This window comes from Sceloporus occidentalis, unplaced genomic scaffold (genome assembly GCF_023333645.1).
Source record: "Sceloporus occidentalis isolate IW3139 unplaced genomic scaffold, rSceOcc1.0.p SCAF_10, whole genome shotgun sequence".
In the NCBI taxonomy this organism is placed as follows: domain Eukaryota; kingdom Metazoa; phylum Chordata; class Lepidosauria; order Squamata; family Phrynosomatidae; genus Sceloporus; species Sceloporus occidentalis.
This window is the reverse complement of record NW_028316990.1, coordinates 36,482,630-36,506,568: the sequence shown is the minus strand read 5'-3', so window position 1 is coordinate 36,506,568 and position 23,939 is coordinate 36,482,630. Positions and strand designations below refer to the sequence as shown.

At 41.9% G+C, this 23,939-nt stretch overlaps 1 protein-coding gene across 2 annotated transcripts in view; it reads right to left on the bottom strand.

Moving 5' to 3' along the window:
* Positions 1-23,939, bottom strand: part of LOC149306482 (mitotic spindle assembly checkpoint protein MAD1-like) — a 366,682-nt gene that overhangs the window by 246,838 nt on the left and 95,905 nt on the right. For both annotated transcript variants that reach the window (XR_016282433.1, XM_089539539.1), the window contains exon 12: positions 10,343-10,483. Coding sequence is in view for 1 of the 2 variants with exons in the window: in XM_089539539.1 (XP_089395665.1) it covers positions 10,343-10,483 (141 nt within the window). In the remaining variant the exon portion in view is untranslated. The remainder of the gene's footprint in view (positions 1-10,342; positions 10,484-23,939) is intronic.

Sequence of the window (23,939 nt, the reverse complement as noted above, 5' to 3'; positions counted from 1 at the left end):
TGCCATAATCACAAAAAGTCAACATGGGTTTCAGAGAAACAAGTCATGCCAGACAAATCTAATCTCTTTCTTTGATAAAATTACCAGCTTGGTAGATGAAGGGAATGCTGTGGATATAGTATATCTTGATTTCAGTAAGGCCTTTGACAAGGTTTCCCATGACATTCTTGCAAACAAGCTTGTAAAATGTGGGCTAGACAAAGTAACTGTTAAATGGATCTGTAATTGGTTGACCGGCCGAACCCAAAAGGTGCTCAACAATGGCTCCTTTTCATCCTGGAGAGAAGTGACCAGTGGGGTCCCACAGGGCTCTGTCCTGGGCCCAGTGCTATTCAACATCTTTATCAATGACCTGGATGACAGAATTGGGAGCATACTTATCAAATTTGCAGATGACACCAAATTAGGGGGAATAGCTAATACCCCAGAGGACAGGATCAAGATTCAAAATGACCTGAATAGACTAGAAAGCTGGGCCAAAGCTAACAAAATGAAATTCAACACAGAGAAATGTAAGGTATTGCACTTAGGGCGGAAAAATAAAATGCACAGATATAGGATGGGTGACACCTGGCTGAATGAAACTACGTGTGAAAGGGATCTAGGAGTCCAAGTAGACCACAAGTTGAACATGAGTGAACAGTGTGATGCGGCAGCTAAAAAGGCCAATGCTATTTTAGGCTGCATCAATAGAAGTATAGTGTCTAGATCAAGAGAAGTAATAGTGCCACTGTATTCTGCTTTGGTCAGGCCCCACCTAGAATATTGTGTCCAGTTCTGGGCGCCACAATTCAGAAAGGACATTGAGAAACTGGAGCCATGTGTCCAAAGGAGGGCGACAAAAATGGTGAAGGGTCTGGAAACCATGCCCTATGAGGAACGACTTAGGGAGCTGGGGATGTTTAGCCTGGAGAAAAGAAGGTTAAGAGGTGATATGATAGCCCTGTTTAAATATTTGAAAGGATGTCATATTGAGGAAGGAGCAAGCTTGTTCTCTGCTGCTCCAGAGAACAGGACCCAGAACAATGGATGCAAGCTACAGGAAAAGAGATTCCACCTGAACATTAGGAGGAACTTCCTGACAGTAAGGGCTGTTCGGCAGTGGAATGCACTTCCTCGGAAGGTGATAGAGTCTCCTTCCTTGGAGGTCTTTAAACAGAGGCTGGATGGCCATCTGTCAGGGATGCTTTGATTTGGATTTCCTGCATGGCAGGGGGTTGGACTGGATGGCCCTAGTGGTCTCTTCCAACTTTACGATTCTATGATTCTATGAAGTGCCCTCAGTAGGACCATGAATGCTACTCCGTTGTGCAATCTAACACTGAAGAACGTCAGTCACAAATTTAAGAGAATGAGCTTCATACCTTTTCACTTTGCTTCTCTGCTCTCCCAGATTGCCAGTCGCTTCTGAACCTCTTCTGTTTTACCTTCGCCACTTGCCTCCCCATTCTGCCCCAACATCTATCTCTTAGGGCCTAGTGCTTTCTTATATCTCTGCTGTGTTGTTGTTGTTGTGTGCCTTCAACGACATACCCCGCTCACTTCCATGCCAGCATTCTCTGAAGATGCCAGCCACAGATGCCGGCGAAACATCAGGAATAAACTCTTCTAGAACATGGCCACATAGCCCGAAAAACCCACAAGAAACTATGGATGCTGGCTGTGAAAGCCATTGACTTCACATTGCCTTCAAATTGTTTCCGACTTATGGAGACTTTAAGGTGAACCTATCACAGGGGTTTTCTGGGGCTGAGAGTGTGTGACATGCCTAAGGTCACCCAGAGGGTTTTCATGACTCAGCGGGGAATCAAACCTTGATTTCAGAGACACATCCAACATTCAAACCACTATACCATCTCTGCCAGCTTTACTCATATCTAGAACCTTGACACATCAGATAGTGAAAGAGATATTCTACCTTCCTGAGCCAGACTGGCACGGGGTGATGTTAGGTCTTATCCTGCCAAATACATAACACTACAACATCATAAAATCCTGTGCATGTGCACACATGTATGCACACGTCTTCAAGTTGCCTGTCTACTTATGACAACCTCATTAATTTCATAGGGTTTTCTTAGGCAAGAAACGTGGTTTTGCCAGTTCTCTGAACTATAGCCTACAGCACCTGGTACTCATTGGCCATTTCCCATCCAAGTATTAACCTGGCTGAGCCTGCTTAGCTTCCAGAATCAGACAGGATCTGGTGCCTTCAGGGTATTTATATTATACTGTGCTACAATATAAATAAAATAATATCACCTTTGCAGAGTATCTACCATTTCCCCAAAGTGTTCAGACTGACTAGACTGTTACATTGCTGCTCATTCAGTTCTTCTTTCATTTGCTCGTCCTCTATATTCCTGGGCCCTGTAACAATTCTTTCCCTTGCCTTGGGGAGAGGTTCATTGTGACATTACTCAAATGCCCCCAAAATCTATATTTAACAAGGTCTGGGGGACTAACGGAGAGGCACAGAGGCAGATGGAGCCAAGTGAGCAGACTTGGAATCCTGATAACAAGGGACCGTAGGTTGGCGATGCCACGATTAAAGCCAGCTGCACCTCCGAAGTCTTCACCTTTCCGTTTACTCTGCACAGGATCAGCTAACAGACCTTTAAACATACGGTAGCCTGTCTACATGGAGATGTAAGCATCTGTTAAGCAAACACTTGCTCAAACATGAAGTCAAAGCAAGCACACTTGTGTGAGTTCATGTGTGTCCTTAGAGAATTGCCCTGTCAATAGCAGAGACATTTTGCAGTCATTTCTCCCTGCCGTCCCTCCCCACCTCCGCCACATTGAGCCCCCCATGGCATTTAATAGCAATAGCAAGTACATTTCTATACCGCTTATCATTATTTAATTCAATGGAAGGCCCAGCCTAGCCAGATGGTTCGGTACGAACCAGGTGCAAGGCCCAGAAACTAAATCCTGTGACGTATGCCAACCTTTGAAGCAGAAGCAGCTTTGCCCTAACTGACATCGCCGAGGGCTCTGAAGGAAAAAGAGAAATTCATGTTTTCTATCCCTAAAGATAAGAAACCTCCCTCTAAGTCCAGGTTGTTCTCCAGTTCCAAAGAACTAAGAAGGTTTTGTGCATCAACCTGCAAGGCGATTCCCAGAGAGCTGTCTGAATACACATTTTGCTATAGACATTACTGTCTGCTGCAAGCCTGCCTGCCATACAAAGCTATAGCAATTTTAATTAAATTGGCTTTATGGCACAACTTCAGTCAGTTTAACTCTCTGCAGAACCATCAAGTCCTCTTATGTTTCTCAGTGATTTGAGTACTGTACTTCAAGGAATTTCTCAAACAGGCTTTCTGATTCTGAAGATGATTTGGACACACACACACACCCTACACACGTAAGTACAAGTACACATGCAGACATCTACCATCATTTGGAAAAAACACAGCCTTACTTTCCCTGGGTGCATTGTGGTAATAGGACACCGAAGGCTATGAACACAGTAATATTTACATTTGCAAAAAGTCTTGCTTAGAGGTCTGAATGACTACCTGAAACATGGGTAGGAAAGGAAAGTGAGCCAAAACCAAAGAGTAAAGGGGAATTTTTTAACCATTTCAAGGTTCATGAATGGAATCTGATAGCAGATTGAACTCAACAGATTATCTAACAACACAGTGCCAGGAGGAATCTAAGCTGGTAGCCCATGGCTGCACCTCAACCAAACAATTAAACCAACTTGATACAGAATGCTTGCAACAACATGCAGCGGCTGCATCTGAGAAGCAAAGGGCAAAGACATACAATAAGGAACAAGTGCTATTTCTTAACTATGCAAAATGCATTAGCTCTTTTCATCTTATTTTGATCTCTAGCTGTTATCAGTAGAATGTGTCAAACTGTTTTGGAGCACAGCTCAGGATGTTTTGTCCATGTTTAATTTAACTTGAACTCAATAGGAACTGCAACATGTTCTATGTCTAAGCAAACTGTTTTCTTCCACCTCATTTAGTGCCTTATGGTCACTTTCTGACTCTCCCCTTCCAAGGGTAAAAGGAGAGTTTGTCAGGGATGATGGGAGTTGTTGCTCTTCACCTCAGGCTGTAACTCACCACCTTGTTAATGAAGCTGAGCTGACCAGCTTTGGTCAGTGGTTATTGCTTTCTCCCAAAGCAGCAGTGTTTTCTGAGAATAGGCTGAAGACCCTGACAATCTTCTCCAAGCCTTCTCACTCTTCTTCTTCAGATGTCTCCAAACACCATCAGGATTCTGCTGGCTCTTGTATCTTCACTCAAGACACCAACACAACTCAGTAGTCTTTGATAAAAGATCTACTTTATTCTACTATATACAGTTACTATCTCTATATGCCCAACAATCCACAATATCTCTACACTCTACCAATACTACTCAACTACCCACAAGTTACATTAGCAAAACTGGCAATTATTATAGCAAATGTTTGTTACCACCCACTAGACAATTACCACCCAGTGGGTGTGTACATTCACAATGATTGGTTGACTTTTGTTCATCCCATACTCAAGTCCAACCCATGAACATCATCTGATCACCTTGTACATGTAACAAGTCTCAGGTGTTACCAATGTACATTCCTTAATTTTGTCCTTGGCTCCCAAGACTTCTACATTATATCATCCTTTACACCTGTGTGATTTCTTAATTGTTCATGCTTAGTCATTCTGACTCTCACATACATATTTTATTTCTATAACTGCATGTCCCATGTTGCATTTCCTTGACAGAGTTTGCTAGGAAAAGTGTGTGATGCAGAGTACAGATGCATCCATTACTCTTTGCAGTACATCTGCAGAAAGGAATGCACACACATCCTGAGTAAACCTATCTTTGCTAAACAGCAGCCACACAGACGAGGTTTAACAGGGCAAAAAGGGAGAGAATAGATACACAGCTTATTCTTCCATATTGCTGCAAAGGACAAATATAAAAAAGCAGAGACACCAGTCATAGGCAAACATCTGCCAAACCCTAGCCACAAAGGCAAGGAGTTTGATTGCTTCGAAGAAGACTAGTTCTGAAAGCATATGAAGCAAAGAAAGAATTCTGACAGAACTCAGAAAAAGGTACGCTGCTCCTATGCTTCCAGTTTTGAGGGTGTTTGTTGTCTACCGCAAGGCAAGCAGACACAATACTAACCATTTTGGAATGGCAGGGCCTCTCTTGGGATCAGACTTGTATTTTGGGAGGAGAGAACGGATGAGGCCCCTCTATAGCTGTCAATGATGGTTGTCACAGAGAAGACAGTGCATTAAGATGACTGGAACTGGGGGCAAGACGGGGAGAGAAGATAAAGGTTTTAAAAGCCAAACCAACAAAAAGCATCCCTGAGATGGAAAGAAAGGTCAATAAAAAACCATCATCCGTCCAAAGCTCTGTTCGCAGACACAAAACAATTAAGTAGCAATAGGGGAATCTATCAGGAACCACTCCTGACCATCGCACATCATTTTCTGTGCACCAAGAACAATAACAGATCATGTCAAATGCAATGGGCCATGAACCGGTAGCCCTGCATGTAAAAAAAGAATCCTATTGAAATCTGTTATTGTTGTAGTAGTAGTTGTTGTTGTTGCTACAAGACCTTATGGATCTGAGGAAGGTTTTCATCTGGTTTAAGGTAAGATGCTAACTTTACCTTTGTAAGATTACTAATAGATGTTGATATTGGCAAATCTTGGCAAGCCAGCCTCCATGGTGCTACTTGCTAGATACCACTTAGACCTGCCCAGGCTTTAAGCTCTATTCCAGAGGTCCTGGTGTATCATTATTCATGATCCTGAGGCAAGAAAACAGACACACATCTCTTGAGACAGAGATTCACCTGGCATATTCTTCACTGTTCTTTGGAACAAAACAAAACAAAACAAAACAGTGTTTTTATTTGCACAGGAATTTAATGTGCAATTTGAGCTGCTGCATTTCAACTGCTGTAAACTTGATTGTGTTATTTGTCCTGTTTCCACTAAGTTATTTTGTAAGTGCTGCATTTGGTTTTGATTCACATAAGCCACTGCCTGCTCTAGGAGAGTAAGAACAGAATATAAAATCTATTAAATGCTAAATACTAACTAATGATGCTAATGACAACATTTGCAAGGTAAGTCAGCGAGCAGATTATATATTTTACATTCAAAAGTGACAGATTAGCTCCAAGCCTTTCCAAGGTCTGCTGAATTCTGTTCGGCAACTCATCCCTGGGGAAACTGGCATGCTATCCATCCACGCTTTTGCAAGGTTTACCTGGCTGCCAACACACATTGCTTTCTACCGCAGGTCCTTGCTGTTTGTCCAGCCCCAGGAGCTGGGAAGGGGCTTGCTAGCACTCAGATGTGGGCATCTGACAGACTACTGGAAACTAGCACATAACATCTGCAAGCCAACAGACCACCACTGCCAGGTATAATTCAGAGGGATATGTGAACAAGAACTGAACAGCCCAAACCGTATGTCTTCAGAGACTGGGGAAGAGGTATTGGGGAAACACATACAATTCATTTCTCCTTTACTGACAAAACAAGCTAGTCAGAGGTTGCTCAAGCAGAAGGACACACACATAAATCCTTGGTTGCGGTTTACACAGAGCATCCCCAGGAGAGACTCCACACTGCATTTGAGATTTGACTTATACAAAGACTTGCCTGGGAAGGAAAAAACAAAAGCAAAGGAGGGAGTGAGAAACACAGTTCAAGGAAGATATTCAGCACTGACTGACAGGGAGACATCAGGAGAAGCTATTGACTGCCCAAATAAATGCCATCACATTCAGATGTAAATTATAAAGAGGAACAGGGGTGGCTTAACACATTGTAGGCATCTATTTTATGGTTATTTTGCCAAACACCCAGATGCCAGAACCACCATCAAGGGCTGAAAAAATGGTGAGAATGCAAGGCCAATGAATTTTCAGGCCACAAGGACAGGATCAATCCCTCCCCATCGCACCACCAATAATCTCTGGGGAGAACAAAACTAGAACATATGGCAGTTGATGCCTGGAAACCGCTAGGCTCATAACTAACCGATTAAAGCACATGGAGCTCCTACACAACATAAATCTCAGTGTGTAAAAAAATGCTGCGGACTACTGAAAGTGTCAGCATGTGTCTCCTCTGTACACCTCTCTTCATTAATGTTTCATGCTGAGCCAAATGTGTTGTAATGAAACTATTGTTAATGGGCTTACATTTATAAGATGCACTACTGGTGTTAACCTTTTCAAAACCAACTTGAACATCCACTACCCCACAAAACAAATGTCAAATGCAGGTCAAGGGACAATGCTGCATTTGCAGAGTATCCCAGGAGCAGAGGAGAAGCATTAAAACACACACAAGTAGCTTGGCTGGCCATGGAATAGCCCTTGAAAAGTGGCTTCTGCATCCTATGATGCCAGGGCTCAAGTCTGTGTCACAGGGCAGCAGCACAAGAGATCCATCATGAGAGAAACATCTAGCATGGATCAGGTTCAGTGGGAAAGCATGGAGAATAAAGCCCTATGATTTGCCTCTGCTTTGGCAGGATGGAAGAATCCTTAAACTGGGACTTTACACAAACAGATTTTCAGAGAGATGCCTGCCGCTGGGAGGCGAGGAAGCAGCTTGCACTATCATGGAAACCAAGTGCCTAGACTTGGGACTATGCAAACTAGGACAAAGTAAACCATCCTTGTGCTAGCACTACTACTACCCACTTAGTTTCATCTACTTGCTTTAGAGAACTCACCATAAAGAGACTGCCAAATGTTGATGGATTCCAATTCCCAACATTCCCAACCAGTATAACCAGTGATCAAGGATGGTGGGAGTTGTGCTTCAAGCAACATCCAGGGAGGCAAACTTCCCCAACACAGATCTAAAGAGGGGCTATCTTGTCATGTTATGGGGAGAGAGGAAGAAGTCTGAAGGAACTGCAATTTCAAACATCTTGTGTTTTGGTTTTGGAGTTGTAAAATGGTTCTCCTTTTCTTCTAAAGGATTTTTTTTTGGCATGTTCACAGAAATATGTTCTAGGCAAGATTATTACATTTTTCAATTCAGGAATCTGACAATTAAATAAGGGAGTGAGCTCACAAGAGGGTCAAAGGTTTGGCATGGCAACGTTCTCATTAAGGAGAAATAGAAACTTAACCAGGACTCTACTCTCCCTATGATTAGTTGGAAGGGAATAGAAAATACTCTGAAAAAGCAGAGCACGCAAAGCAAGCTCTTGCCGGTAGTTATGGTCCATATTTATTGAGTATGAAACACTATATAACTGGATCGTAAACCTCTCACCTTTGATTACTGAGTTAATGGCTCAAACTGTTTTGAAAGACTAGCTCTTTTTCCTAAAATCATGTCCTCAACACTTTTATCTATTGTCTTAATTAAAATGGCAACTAATTTTAAGAAACGAACAGAGTAACTTTGACCCAAAGTGCGTTCTTCACCAGACACTTGTTACCATCTCGCACTTCAAAGTTGAGCAGGCTATCCAAGGTAGAAATTAAAGGGCTCTCTAGTGGAGAAAGGAATAATGCTGAAGAAAGAGGAGGGAGTGGGTTACACCGCAGACTACAACCTGTGTCAACGCAGGAAGGAAAAAGAAACAAAGCACAAGAAAAATGACATTTTAGCTTTATTGTCATGTAAATTAAGAAAGGTAAGAAAAAGAAGATAGAGATGTATGGAAGGCAGTAGTCATGCTGCATGAGAAGTCTGCTCAAGAAAAAGAAAAGTTTTTGATTTCAGAGAGCGAATGGAGACATTTGTGAAAACTAGACGTATGACACTCCTGTTATCTGTCCTAGAGCACACTCTATAGGCAAACTATAGTTTTCTGGCTGCTGGATTTTGGGGGACACAATCCCAGGCCTCCATTAGTCACTCTTCCATTCTCTCTCTTGCAATGTGTCAGTGAAACCTGCAGAAGCTCATTATTTTCCAATATTGTTCTGTTAAGAGAGAACAGCCCCGGAACGCAAGGGATTTTAAAAAAGAAATGATTTATTTGTCAAAACTTCCTCCACATCCTCCCTTTGGAGGATGCAAGAGAGGATTTTGTAATAGAACAAGGAACAACAAATTAAAATAAAGACTTTTCTGCCCCATGAACATCAAGATGTGAAACTGGGGGCTGGGGCGGGGGGAGGCTAAGAACGGAAAAGCTATATTGAGATTGAATGAATAGAAATATGTAAGACATCTTAATAAGAAAAGCAGTAGGAGAATATTTTTTGAAAAAGGAATCAAGCCGCAAAGGGGAGACTATGGCAAGTTACTTAAGAAGATGAACTCCGAAGTAAAACAGATGCTGTACCTATTTATTTTTTCCACTAGAAGTTGAGTAATTTGCTTCCATTCAAAACAGATCCTTTGTAATCTCATGACTGCAGAATAAGCAAGCCCACGTGGGTAGATTTCAACCCAAAAGGTGATTTACTACCTTTAAGTATTGTATATCTTTTATCAATTGGGATATAAGGCCCGATTGGGATTAGATCAAAGGGCCAATGGTCCTAGCCTTTTGATTCATACAGGATCCAAGTAGGTTTCTCTAGGAGGTCCAGAAGAAGGATATCTGATATTCAGAGGCCAAGAAGGAGCCCTACAGCCATTACAGCCACTTACTCATCTCACAGCCACCATATAAGGTAGGTCACTCTTATTTCTATTTACAGATGAGGGAATGAATCTGTAAAATTCCAGGTTCAAAATCTCATCCATTATACCACAGGTAAGCTTTTCATCTCCTACTTCCCTACAGAAGCCATCTCACACCGGGAGAAAAATGTGATAAAACAAAACCAATCCTGGGCAAGCACTATGTTTGCATTGCAGGACCATCTTTACATGTCAGAACTTACCAAGATATGGACTTCTGAAATCTGGCTTGTTCTTATATGTGACCATGGTTCTGTTAACAAGCCATGGTTTGTTGACTAGCCACAAACCTCAATTACAAGCAACAGTTTGTTGCTAGCTGACCAGCTCTGGCTTTTTAGACAACAGCTTATAACATCTGCAGCTACAACCATGGCTTGTCTGTTGTTTATTACTCATCCTAGAACAAGAACTGCCAAAAGGTTCATCTATAGTTTGTTTCTCATGCAAACTACCGACGAACCAGACTTGCAGGAAGACAAGCCACAGTTTGGTCACCTTGTGGCTCAAGCAACAAACCATGGGTAACACAAATGTGGCTTATTATGGTAAGACAACCCAGATTTCCATCTCCTCAAAGCACCAACCAGAGATGAGATAGGACATGACAGATCTTCCCCTTGCAACTGTTTAGTCTCTCTTATGGAGATTAGAGCCACACAATGTACATGGTGATTCCACATTACCTCTATTTCCGTACAGTGCGCTTCTACTTTCTGCACCATTTCCTCAGCCTCCCGAACCCGGAAGCTCAGCTGTGGAGAGTGCTCCGATGGGTTCAGCTCACTATCATAGGACTCCAGGATTGCTCTCATTCCATCCCGTGCCTGTTGAAATGAAGCAAGGAAAACAAGGATCATTAGCTTTTGACTAAACACAGGCAGGCTGCATGTTCTAGTTGGCATCAAGAAGCATTTTCATCTTTTTCCTCCTGTGAGATAAGGCTGTTTTCCTGCAGTCTCCACGTCTCTGACACCACTGTTGACAATTATAATTAAACAGAAATATTGGAATGGGAAATACACTGCCTTCAAATAAACTCTTGATTAGAAATATATGCTGCTCCCGAGGAAGATTCATATGCGCTGCCTCCTTTGCCACATTACAAACGCACAGCAAAAGGAATAAAAATAAAAATAGCACCAAGAGAAATGGCATATTTGGTATTTTGAATACCAGTTGAATACAGAAAAGCAGCAACTTGGAAGACAAGAGCTAAAAATGAGCATCGGCACAGATTCTACTATGTACTAACACAGATGCAATGCTTAACACATCAAACAGCAGTTAGATGGTCTACTACACAGTCTACTAATCCAAAACTTTTAACCACTACACTACACTGCTTCTCAACTATTTAGTACTAGCAGATCATGATCTAAGGAAACTTCTGGATACAGATGCTCATGGCTGGCTTAACATGTTAGTGCTTGAGAAGGAAAATCCAAATGGCACCCACTTTACATTAATTCTCTCCTTAGGGAATTGACCTGTAGGTATGAGAAATTAAGCCAATAGTGAACTGTGAGCCATGTTCACAACAATCTTCCATTTCACTTTTTGAGGCAATTGCTCTGATTTCCTTCATGGCTGGCGGACTCTACAGATGTTCCTATGGAGTGTATAATATAAAGACAAGTAATACCAGTTTGGATAATCCAGATCCCTTGCCAAAACCTCTGCAGATTGGACAGTGAAAGCTCCCTCTCTGTCAAACTCCAAGAAGGTTTCTTTGTGATCTCAAGTCTCTCTTCTCACTAGTACCCCATGAATTATTGAGATAAACCTGCTTCTCTTTGCCAGCTTAACAGCCCTGAAATGCTTCTCCTATAAGTTTCCTCTCCAGGGGAAAAAGCCAGTCAGGAGGAGCTACCCATTCATTTAGGATCTCAGAAGCAGATGGCACCTCTTCCCCACTTCTCCAGCCAGTGAAAAAAAGTTGCATTTCAGAAAGAGTAGAAATCCATGCCCCAGCGTATCTAGACTCAGGGAGCTGTCTCCAACGCAGCTGTCAAAACGTCAAATGCTTAATCGAAAGAGCTAAAAAGGAGCATATAAACTCAAGGTGGTGTGAAAGGGAAGGTGGGAATACCTGCTGGAAATGTTACGGATGTGTTCAAAACACTTTTGGAAGTGAAAGGCCAAACAGGAGAGGCTGGTGATGGCTCATCATGAGAAACCAAAGGACCGCTTCAGGCTAGAGAAAGAGAGTTAATGAAGGGGAGCAGGGAAGGCAGATGACTGTTGGACAAGGAGAACTGGCACTACTACCTCCTACTTTTGCTTCCAAAGTGTCCATACAAATTAAGCCATCAAAGGGTCCAATGGGTCAACATGGCCTACCATGTGTAGAAACTTCACACCTCCAATCTCTATGATAATTTAATCTCAAGCTGCAGGCTTCGAGGATATTTTCAGGAGGTACGTCTTTCTCTTGCGGCTATCAGAAATCAGCCACTGATTGAGAGCTCCTCCAAAGACCTTTGGGGGAACCTCTACTTTAAAGCTGCCAAACACATAAAAGGTCCGGCAACTGATGTAAGGCATTGTTGCTGTCTACAGTGGACCCTTGTTATACGCTGGGGTTTGGTTCCAAGATCCCCCGTGTATAACAAAATCCGTGTATGCTCAAGTCCCGTTAAATATAATGACATAGCAAAATGGTGTCCCTAATAAAAAATGGAACATCAAGGTAAATTCATACTTTTTTGGAACATTTTCAAACCGTGTATGCTTGAATCAGTGTATAAAAAATCCGTGTATAAGAAGGGCTGACTGTACTACATTTTTGACACTTATGTAGGAGCATCACCATGTTAAAGAGTGTTGCAACCCCCAATTTCCCAAAAAATCACCAATACACTCTTGACTGAGCAATCAACTGTTGCTTTCTTGCAGCAACTACTCAGAACAACACTAATATCTTCTTTCAATGACATACTAGCAACTTCTAGGCTATTCTCCACCTTTTCCTTGAAGAAAACATGGGCGCTCTGATTAGGAAAACCTGTAATAGGAAAATATAAAGGCTAAACAATCTGACATCTAGCCATACAGTCCTCTAAATCTCTCTTGCATGTTGCCCCTTCTCTAGGATGTACATTTGAACCTTTCCAAGACGTGTGTTATCTGACAGTGAGTTTCTAATTAGTTGTAAAATACACACACACAAAAATCAATGGAAACAAAATTAAAGTTACAAATCTAACTAAAGTCAATCAGATATCTGGGGAAAACTTGTTCCTGGGGTAAAGTTTATCTAGTGTCATAATTTTATTGAAATCCTATATCTTCCTATTGACTTTTATGGTTTCAAGCGAGAGGCGAGCATTTTCATTATTAGCGGCTCAGTGTTGCTCGCAGGGCCAAAGAGGGACTTTTCCTTTTATAAACAAGCTGTAATTGTCTACTTTATTGATCAATAAATCTCCAAACTGACTCACTTCACCACGGTTCCATTATATTATGTCTTCTGCATCATTTTCCAAGTGAAAATATAGTGTTTTTCTCCTTTTTTTCTGTTTCTTTCCTTCTTTCTTTTTTAAAAAGGGGAGATTGTTTTGTCATTAGCGGTAAGAGAAGGAGGAACTACGCTGGTTGGCTTTCATAATGAGTTTTTAATGACAAATTCTAGTCACAGTTAAATCTGCTTTATTTCCACATGAATGAACTTCAACTATTAATCCAAAAACAAACACATAGCTCACTGGCTCTCTGGCTTCAGCAATAGGCAGAAGCCTTAAAGCTCTGCTTTGGAAAGTGCCATCGTGATGTTATTTTCCACCCAGCCTTTCTTTCACAGTCTGGAAGCAGCCCCGCTCCTAGCATTAAACTTGCCGTTTGCTTCATTAACAGTGATTTAAGGAGAATATTAATAGATTGTTTCGTTTGTAAGAAATCAAGAAAGTACTTTTCTGCACGCAAACACCTTTTAGATTACCAAGTCCAATGAGCCCCCCAAAATGAACCATTTTCAACAGGAAAACTAAAGTGCCCAGATTCCATGTTCAATTGTAAAACCACTTTTGAAAACTGCAACTTGTCTCGACACCCCAAAAGACAAGAGGAGCTATTTATTTAACTTCATCTATAGTCTTAGATCTGACTATGGATCAAAACGGTGAAGTGGACAAAAAGGTACTGAGGTGAGTTGGGAAGAAAATGGTACAGACTGTAGAGCACCTGGTAAAACACATCTAATAAGCTCCAGGAGCTTCCAAAAATTATGTTCAGGCGTAGGAAGACCCATCTCTGTGTGTCACAAAGACCACGAAGGATAATACGTTTCTACCTACACAAGACTGAACCTGAGCAAAAGCAAGCTAACAGGAACTGGGAACTGAAATGTCTAAAAAGCATCTCTGGAGATGCAAGCCACCGATGCTGACGAAACCTTTCTAGAACATGGCCACATAGCCCGAAAAACCCACAAAAAACTATGGATGCTGGCCATGAAAGCCTTTGACTTCACATCTAAAAAGCAATTTCACAAACACACAGGAAAAGGGGGCTTTAGCTACTGTTTAGCCTGGGAAGTGGTTGGACCGATTCTATCTATGCAACCACTTCTCTGGCTGTAAAAGAGCAGCAATTTTCATCTCGTATCTCGTGTTGACTGCCTGCCTAGCTATATATGTAGGTTCTGTTTACATTGTACAAGTCTGTTCTGTTGCTAAGCTTCAGAGTATTTCTACCAGCAGAAGTGCTGAGACGGGTCATCAATTGAGAGTAGCTGGCTGTTCATATTCAAAATGCAAAATTCCAATGCTTGTGTAATGATCCCCAACATTTAAATGATAAAGTTCTTAATCAGACAAGATTTCAAGCAAGAATTAGGCAGTCTCATATCATACTGGGAAGGCTTTTAAAATGTACGTTTTCTGGATCTAGACTCAGGATAAAATGCTGCACTTCGGCCATTTGCAAAGGTTAGCAACAGGCAAAACCAATAAGCCTCTCAACCTTCTTTCAAGGCGTCTCTCCTCTTTCTTTACCCCAGAGTACAGCTGAAGGAGCACCGGCACCATGCATCTCATTAGGTGAATCAATAATGAATACTTGCAGTTGCCTTCAAGCAGCAGACAAAGTTGAAATCGTGAAATTCAACTGCCCTGGGTGCCCCCAAGACTGCACTCTTCAATTGGCATTCCAGGACTAATACAAAATAGGTCTGCCACCTTTGCAGTTGCTATCAGGGCTTCATTGAACCAGAGGCCTGCCAGAAAATAAGATGTCTGTGGGCTTTTCTGCCCAACGCACATACCCAAAAACACATATAAAACCTACGCTTGCAATTTAATTCATCATGTATTATCCTTATTTATGAAAATAGCTATCTTTTGCCCTGTTGTCATAATTCCTACGCTGCAATTTACAGAAATGTATGCATATTTAATGCTTTCTAACAAACTTTCACAGAAGCTGAATGTTGGGGGGAAGAATCTGCCATATGGCAGAGCTGGCTCCAAATCGTCGGAGTGGCAATTTTGGGATCCTGCATGGAGCAAACTCCCCAAGGTGGAGATAAAAGGGTTTTTAAGCCAAAAGTTTGATTTTCCTTAAGGAAACCAAGAGGATGGAAGTGAACCCCTGAGGCTGACACACCTGTTAACATTTTGGCAGGACACAATTGTCCCAAAGACATGTTAAACTTTGATAAGATCTGCAATTTATTCTGATGGAAAATATCCTTGCTTTAACAGATTCTGGGCCCACAGGACAACCGCATGGATCTTGCATAAGGAATCATTCATTTCCTCTACAGAGCCCTATGTGTACCAGGACACAACATGTTTTCCCATTTCTGTTGCTAAAGGATTGTACTTTGTGCAATGCACAAAGTGTATCTTTTGAACATGGAAAAGCTGAGGAATCTGTATACCAGTCAGCACCAAGTTATGAGTCTTCTACACTCTCATCAATCCAGCCTTTACTATAAGCACAAATAGTTATGTCTGTAGGTTTTTTTATACTGTTTTCCTTTGCTTTGTCCTTTACATCCTTCATTACATGCCCCTAAGTTTTACCCTCAACTTATCCACGGGTCAAATCAAAATCCATAATTTTGGCTCCCAAACCTGCCCTCGACTTAACCATGAGGTCGACTTATAGTTGAGTATATACGGTAGTTTCTGACTTATGGCAATCCTAAGGTGAACCTATCACTGAGTTTTCGTGGCAAGATTTGTGCAGAGGCAGTTTGCCATTGCCTTCCTCCGAGGCTGAGAGAGTGTGACTTGTCCAAAATCACCCAGTGGGTTTCCAGTGCCGAGCGGAGATTTGAATCCTAAATAATGGTCATCATGAAAATCATCACTATCTCTGCTCCCTGCAGAGTGTCTCAGCCATGCCTCTGCCTCCCTCGCTACTCTCCTCTAAAAGCATTTAGCTGGAAGCAGCCCAAGAAGGTAAAACAAGATAAATGCTGCCCAGTGGCTCACTGTGGTTATTTTCCAATACAACTTCATTTCCAAGAGACGTAGGCATTCCGAAAACAAATTTGATACTTCATTTTACAACAGGAACCCCCTTAATGCCAAGCCCAATAGTTCATAAAGCTCTCCAAGTCAATATTAATGCTGTTAACGTTAAAATTACAAAAAGGCCTTATCCAAGAAAACGAAGGATGCAGAAAATGAAGACAAAGTCCACGCTTTCCCGGAGATCGGGATGGTATTTTGTTGCGCACCCTTCACATCTGCTTCACAACGTAATTTTCTTCTACGGTTTCAGGGCAAGTTATACTATCGTGGAGCATATTTCAGCCCGCGCAAAATCATTAATTTCAATCCGAGGATGCAGTGAACCTAAGAATTCCAATTTAGGAAGTGGGCCTTCTCCTTCACTCCCTTCTCAAACCAATAACTCAGAAGCACCATTGTTTTAAACAATTTAAATTGGCTGCAGCGCTAATTATGCATGCCAAAAAACATAAACTCTTCATCCTCCCCACTGAATGTGTAACTTGTTGTTTGCAAGACGGCTGCTATAGTTATTTTGATGTAGAGATAGTAAACCCTCTCCAAATTCACAGCTCTCTTTTAGTAGTTGCTATTATATATCCTAAGAATAAGAAATGGCAGCCCTGCCTGGACTGACAAAAGTTTTGCTATGCAATGAACCCACCGATAACATAAAGGAGAAGATCCATAATTTGTTCTCCCCCATTGCTCCCAATATACCGCAGGGACATTAGCGGCCCATTTTAAATAGTCTATTATTAAATAATAACCGTAATCATTTTATGATTATGATTAATGATTTATTAAATAATAGTCATAGTAATTTTGTGACAAAATTTGCAACTGAGGGACAAGAGTCAGAATTAAATTAAGACAGCCTGTTGCAACTAAGAGCAAACGGTTAAGAGGACTGCCAAAATAGGCAATATATGGGAAGGGGGCACTTCAAGGTTGGGGGGGTTGTGTGCTTGTTTTTGTTTCTTGTGATCGGGGGATACACATCACAGAAGCCAAGACATAAACAGGATTCATGCAATGGCACGTGGGAACAGAAAGTTTGCCAATGGCAAAACATCTGCTTCGCAGCCATATAGGGATAAATGAACAGGTTCTAAATTAACAATCAGGACTTTCAAAGTTTACTTCTGGAAAAAGTAAAACAGAGCAATCTGCATGACTTAACACCTTGTTTTTCTCTGTAGCCAACAAACCAGAGAGGGACAATGATTCAACAGAAGCAACCAGCCGAGAGACCAATCCTCCTACCCTCATTAATACCCTACAATGAAATAAATACTGTAGCAAAGAGAGCATTCCTGTCCTATTACCAGAGAAGAAAAGGTTGGCTCCATTCCCCTTGAACCCTCGATCCAGCTGCACCTTAGTAGTTCAGTGAGATGCAAGAAGGATCAGCAACTAGGGATGTGCAGAGATATGCGTGTATGTCAAGGCTCAAATCATTTATTTTCCAAACCAATCCTCTTGACTTCCAACAAGCTATTTCACTGCAATTTTAGGACTACAGACAAAGAGCTGTTCTGAATAAAGTTGTCTATTGCTAGTCAAACATTTCAGGAATGGAATAAACCACGAATTTAAAGTAAACACTAGGGAATCCCATAGTTTTTGGGGGCTATGTGGCCATGTTCTAGAAGAGTTTCTTCCTGATGTTTCGCCAGCATCTGTGGCTGGCATCTGCAGAGAGATTTCCCCTCAAGACCCTACTCATCCCACCGCCAGAGACACATAAACTGCAGTTAAAAGCATCCCCTGAAATGACCAGAAAAGCAAAACCTTTACACACTCTTGAGCATGAAATTAGAAAGTATAAGAAGCACATCAAACCTCACCTTTAACTATAAATGGTTTCTTATAAGTGACCCTGAGCAGCTGCATAACCTATGTGTGTTAATGCACAGACACCACAAAAAATAACTGCGTTATTGATAACCCATCCCTAAAAAACAGAAAACAGGGCTGCCAGCAGCGACTCTACAAGGAATTAGTTAGCAAAGGGGAAAAAAATACAGGCTCAGCACAGTATTCTTTGCCTAATTTATTAATATGTACAATTTTCAGAACAGGGATCTTGGATAATAATAAGAACAAAGCCAGGCTTGGAGGAGGGGGCAGCCCTTTGCTCTTTGACTGCGCCAAAGTCTCCGTGTCCCAGGACACAAGCTCCCTACCATCTGCTCCATTACTTGTGATTTGACACAGACCAAATACTAAACCTTTGTGTCTGATGGCATGCCAAATGATAGTCACTCAAAATTCCCATCCAATGGACTTGTAAACTTCAGAGGTCAGGTTCCCATGCATGTCTCTCAGATGGCTCTCATGTCATTACCCTGAAAATCTGGACTTTTTTTCCCTCCTCACTTCAATGTGTACATAGTAAGAGCTAGGGATATAGGACATATATCACATATGTCTACCCCAGTATATTCTTGAGAAAAGGGTGGAGGAACTATGGTGTCTGAAGAGATTCAGACAGTGAGGCACTGAATGCGGCTAAGAATGTCTGCAGAATCTCTTCCTGTCACTGTGAGAAACTTTTTGCATTTTGTACATATTCATTTTCTCACTAAATGGGCTGCACAAGCTAAGGACTCCCCCCTCCGGCCCCAAATGTGACAAGTCTAAACAATTCAGAAAGCAACCATCTGCTTGACTGCCCAGTTAGACTCTAAAATGAATAGTGCGAAGTCAGCACCATCACATGCATGAAATAATGGCATTCAACTCGTATGACCACTGTTTTGAGTAGGAAGAGTTGCTGATTTGTTTTAAGCTCAAAGGCACTTGGTCTTAAACATTCCCCTTCTAAGACCAGCCTCTGTCTGTCACTTCATAACAGTAAGTATTTCGACTCAAGCCGGATATAACTTTTGACCTGGATCTTCTTCCTAAAATATCTAGCAAGTCCATTGGAAACCATAGCAGTGAGCAATAGTAAACTTCTCAAAACGCCACTCAGAAATAGCAAAGCCAGGCTTATTATGCACAATGCTGCTGTGAGGTATAAATCAGGAGCAGAAAATCAGGAAAGCCGATCAAAAGGGTTCGGGTGGCAGCAACGGCGGCGGCTTTCTTTTCCACTCGAGTAGCTGTTTATACGGAAGCAGCTATGAAACACACAACTTTTAGTTAAGAAAGCAAGCAGATGGGCCGTGCAGATTAAAGAGTAAGGCTTGCCACGATGAAATAGTGCACTGCTGCATGCAAATCCCACAATAATTACAGCAGCCACATTATTTCACTAATGATGCTATGGCAGCGAAGTGGGACAAATGAACACGGAACGGCACACAGGCTGGTGACTTAGAGCCTTGGGGACGGCAAGGAGAGGAGGCAAGCCACAGGACCAGAAGGCAACACTACTGCCAGACAGTGCAATCCAGGCAGAGGGGGAACAAGAAAGAAATCCTGCCACTCCCAGAGGTCCCAGGACTATCCAAATCTTCACACAAGGAATGCCTTGGGAATTACTTTTTCAAAGGGATTGTGATATATATTGGTAATTGTTTTAGAAATCAGGCAAATGGATTAGCAATGTCTTGCTTGTGGCAACAAGGGCTTATATACAATTAAGAAGAAATGGGAAAAATTAGCATGGCAGCCACCTTCCTCTTGTCCCTTGTTCTTCGCTCTTCTGCTCAAGCGCCAAGCTTCACCAGCTACACAACAGAGAGCCACTGGGTTGCCACCTTAAACCCTTACTTAGCGTGGCATGACAAAAAGGGAGGTAATGCACATATGCAATACTGCATGCATGCTGACCCTCGCATTTGGGAGACCCACAGGTTTGGGGTAGAAATGGCACCACGGATGGATGTTGAGCAAAAGATGCCTTTTTTATAACAATGACTAGAGGTAGGATTAATGACAGCCACTACATTCAATTCAAAACACAGGAGGGAGTAATGCAGTGGCAAAAGAAGATGGACCCTGACATGTTGCTGTGTGCCAAACTATCCCTGTGGAGTGGCTGCACCAAGAATGGGAAGAGATGGACCAAATTCAAAAGAAGTCATTTCCCTTCTTCCATTCCTATTTGTTGAAGTCTTGGAGAACAGCCTTACTTCAGAGTAAACTTCAATTCTGTTCTCTCCACAGGCAAGTTAGGGACTCTTGTAAGTTTACTGGCAAGGATGGAAGAAGACAACATTGGGTTTCCCAACTTGCCTTTCTGAATGCCAGTCTAATCGCTGGTGACTGTCGCATTTGTCTAAAAATCCATGTAAGGCTGTGTCTCCTGCCTTACAGGTATATTTTCTCATTCGAGGTGTGTGTGTGTTACTTACCAAATTGGGACTCTTTTGACTGTGGATCTATCAATTGGTGCCAGCCCCATACTGACTAATCTTTTAATACATCTTTCCAACCCTCCCTCTCAATCTACACAATGGTGTCTCGTTAAAAGAAGTGTTATTTTCTGGGGAGGACAGAACCAGACTAGGCAGAAAGAACAAAACACTTCAAATCTCATTGTGAAAGACCACTACTGGGTTTTCTATTACAGTTGTTCCCTGATAAATAAGAACACTGGACACAAATGAAAGAGAATGGTTACGTCTCAAAATTGGGTGCATGATTTAAAATCGGTGGGTTTTGTTTTTAAGCAACTATGGATTAAAATTACCTACAGAGAAAGAGAATTGCACTGAGACACCACTTCAGTGTTCAATGAAGGAAAAAGGGAGATTTCCGTACATCTTTCACAGAAGATTAAATGGGTCTTATATCATTCAGTTATAAACTGCAAAAAGTTGGGTATTTCAATGCATTTTTGTGGTTCCTGGTCTTACCTCATATTAACCAGAAATACAGGTGACTCGAACACCTAAGAACGGGATTTGAAAGGAGGATTTCCCTTCCGCGCCATTCCTAAATGGTAGGCAAACCACCTTCCCAAACAGTGTTCCCAACACAATTCATGTCACAAGTCTGAGAAGTCTTATTCCTGTGGCATAAAACTTAAATTACAGACCACCTTTTGCAATAACACCTTCTCTTCTCTTCTCATCTCCAGAGCTGTCCAAAAATCTCTGAGCGCTTAATATATTTGGAAACCATACTGGCTAGAATTAACTGCAGGCAGAATAAAACAGAGAGTGAGTTACTGGATAATAAATTACCAGCGTCTTTGCAACAGTATTTGAAAAACATATGCTAAATTTTCCCTTTGCCATTCATGCACTTAAGGTTAATTGTCTCAAATTGGGTACAAACTTTCCTACAACTGCTGATCTCCAGCAGATTTGTTGCAAGGTCTGTTGACACCTGCAGCTCTTGCAACTATTTAAAACACCATCCTATCAGGCCAGTAGTAAAACACAATCACCCACTCCTTCCCTTGCCTCACTTTCTGGTTTGACATATCATAATAGTTCACCACTGCATTAGGAAATTGCTACTACAACGCTGTTGGCCAACCTCTTGGCAAATGTGCCATACAAGGATTAACAAATGCTACAGTGCATATATAAAAAAGTAAAAATATAATCACTGTGTTCAGGATGGTTTTTGCTTCTACATTAGCTTTCTACAGTTTATATCCCGAAGATGTGCTAAATTGCTTACTCAAGACATCTTGTTGTCTGAGACAAAACAACAAATTGCATCCCTACACACAAACATACCTTTCCCAAGTCAAGGTGTAATACAGTTGGCCCTCCATTTTCATAGGGGATCCATTCTGGATCACCAACCCCATGAAAATGGAGGCCCGCGCTGATTCAAGCCCCATAGGCTTGAATGGAGCATGCCCCCAGGCGTGTGCGCCATTGCACTTAGCAGAGATCGCTACTGCAAGTTGCCATATTAAAAGTTAAACAGACTACCCTATTTTAAACAATGGAAATTATAACCACACATTGTTTAAAAGTACAGTAAATCTTGTTTTGAATCCTCTTCTTCCTGAACAATCGGTCTTCTACTGAAACCACAACTAAATTTTATATGGCCACCCAGCCCAAATCCCCCCAAAAATGTTTTATTTATGGCTGAGGAACAAGTCACCCACCAGATATTTGAACTACATCTCTCATAATTATTTGCCATTGGACACGCTGGGTGAGATGAAGGCCACGACATTTAGAAAGCCAAAAATTTATCCGCCCTGACTTGGGGGTCAGTTGCAACTCAGTGGCCACCTTTCTCTAACCTCTGTTCTCGATGGTTTGTCTCTTCCCGCAACTCTGGTCCTTCTTCTTTCCAACCAGAACAACATCCAGCCTCAACATACTTGAGCGAGACTGGCCTTTCCAGCTCATCTCTACAGTTTAAAACGGCATCTGTTCCCTCTTGCCTCCCCATCCTTCTCCCCTCTCCACCCCAATACAACTCCGTCTTTGGCCTGCCTCACTGATCCATCCCCATAGAGCTCTTGGATGCAACACAATCCATCTCTGGCAGCCGCAAAGTCACAAGTTCCAACCGTTAATTAATAATTCTGGGCTTGCACAGCGCCTGCCCTGACAAGTCATCCCATTCGGAAAAGGCTTGCCAGAATTTGGAGCAGGCATGCAGAAATATCCTATTTTCAGCTGTATGTATTTACACACACGCACACACACAAATCATTTTACCATGGCAGCACTCTAAATATGTGTTTTGAAGATAAGCTTTAAATCCTACTTGGGCAAAGTTTATTAAAAATTAAAATGTGAAGTGAGGGTTAAAAAGGAGAGGCTTTCTTTCCTTAAACCTATCCAAAGGTGGAAGGGGGGGAAAGACAGCATAAATGGAATTGGCTACCATTGGCCCTGGTTCACTTATATACTGCAATAAATACTACATTGAGCCCACCCCCAGACCTTATAACAGACTCATACAACTGGTCCCATGCAATTCACACACACAACACACATACACAGACCTCCCAGTTTTCTGATACAGCAGCTCTTGTGTAATGTTGCTTATGGATTTTATACTAGCAAGCAAACAGCTGCCGAGAATAAAAAAGACTGTCATTGTTGTGTGCCTTCTTCAAGTGGTTTCTGAGTAATGGCAACCCAAAGGCAAACCTATCACAGGGTTTTCTGGAACCGAGGGTGTGTGACTGGCTCAGGTTCACTCAGGGGGTGTCCATGACCAAGTGAGGAATTGGACCCTGATCTCCAGAGTCCAAGTCCTACACTCAAACCACTACACCATGCGGGTTTAAGAAAGTTTACCACTATGAAAATATTTATGCTTACGTAAAACAAACTACACAGCTCAGATCCCCCACATCTCTATGAAAAGCTAGAAGAGAAACCTGCCTAGATTTCTAAAGAGATGCTGCCAGCCAGTGAAGACTACACCAACCTAGATGGGCAAACATTTAATGCCAAGATAAGGCCAACATCACTTGGGCATTCCCAAGTTCAGACTGTTGTATATGGATGCCTGTCTTCAGATTCAGATTGGCTCTGACCTTATTTCCTGCAAATGCAACTGAAGTTTTGGAAAGTAACTTTTATTCTCCAGCAGCACAGCACTTTTAGACATTTGTAAGCAAAGGTTGTGCAAAACAAGTGTGAGTGCGTACTTGGATTCATTCTTGCTCCGTTTTCAAATTTGGATGTTCTCATGTTTTGCATCTGGCCCACTTCCCCCTATTCACACTGGAGACACCTTTCTGTAACATCTAAGTGCATGCAGAGTCCTTGTGAATGTGCACTTCCAAGGAATTCATCTCTGTGGTTTTTCTTCTATTTTTCCATCAATACATATTTCATAGTACCTGCAAGCTGTGAAAACACAGACCTGTCTTGAAAATCAACGAGCAACAATAGTAAGCCAGTAAACATTCAAAATGCAGCTTCTTCAGCAG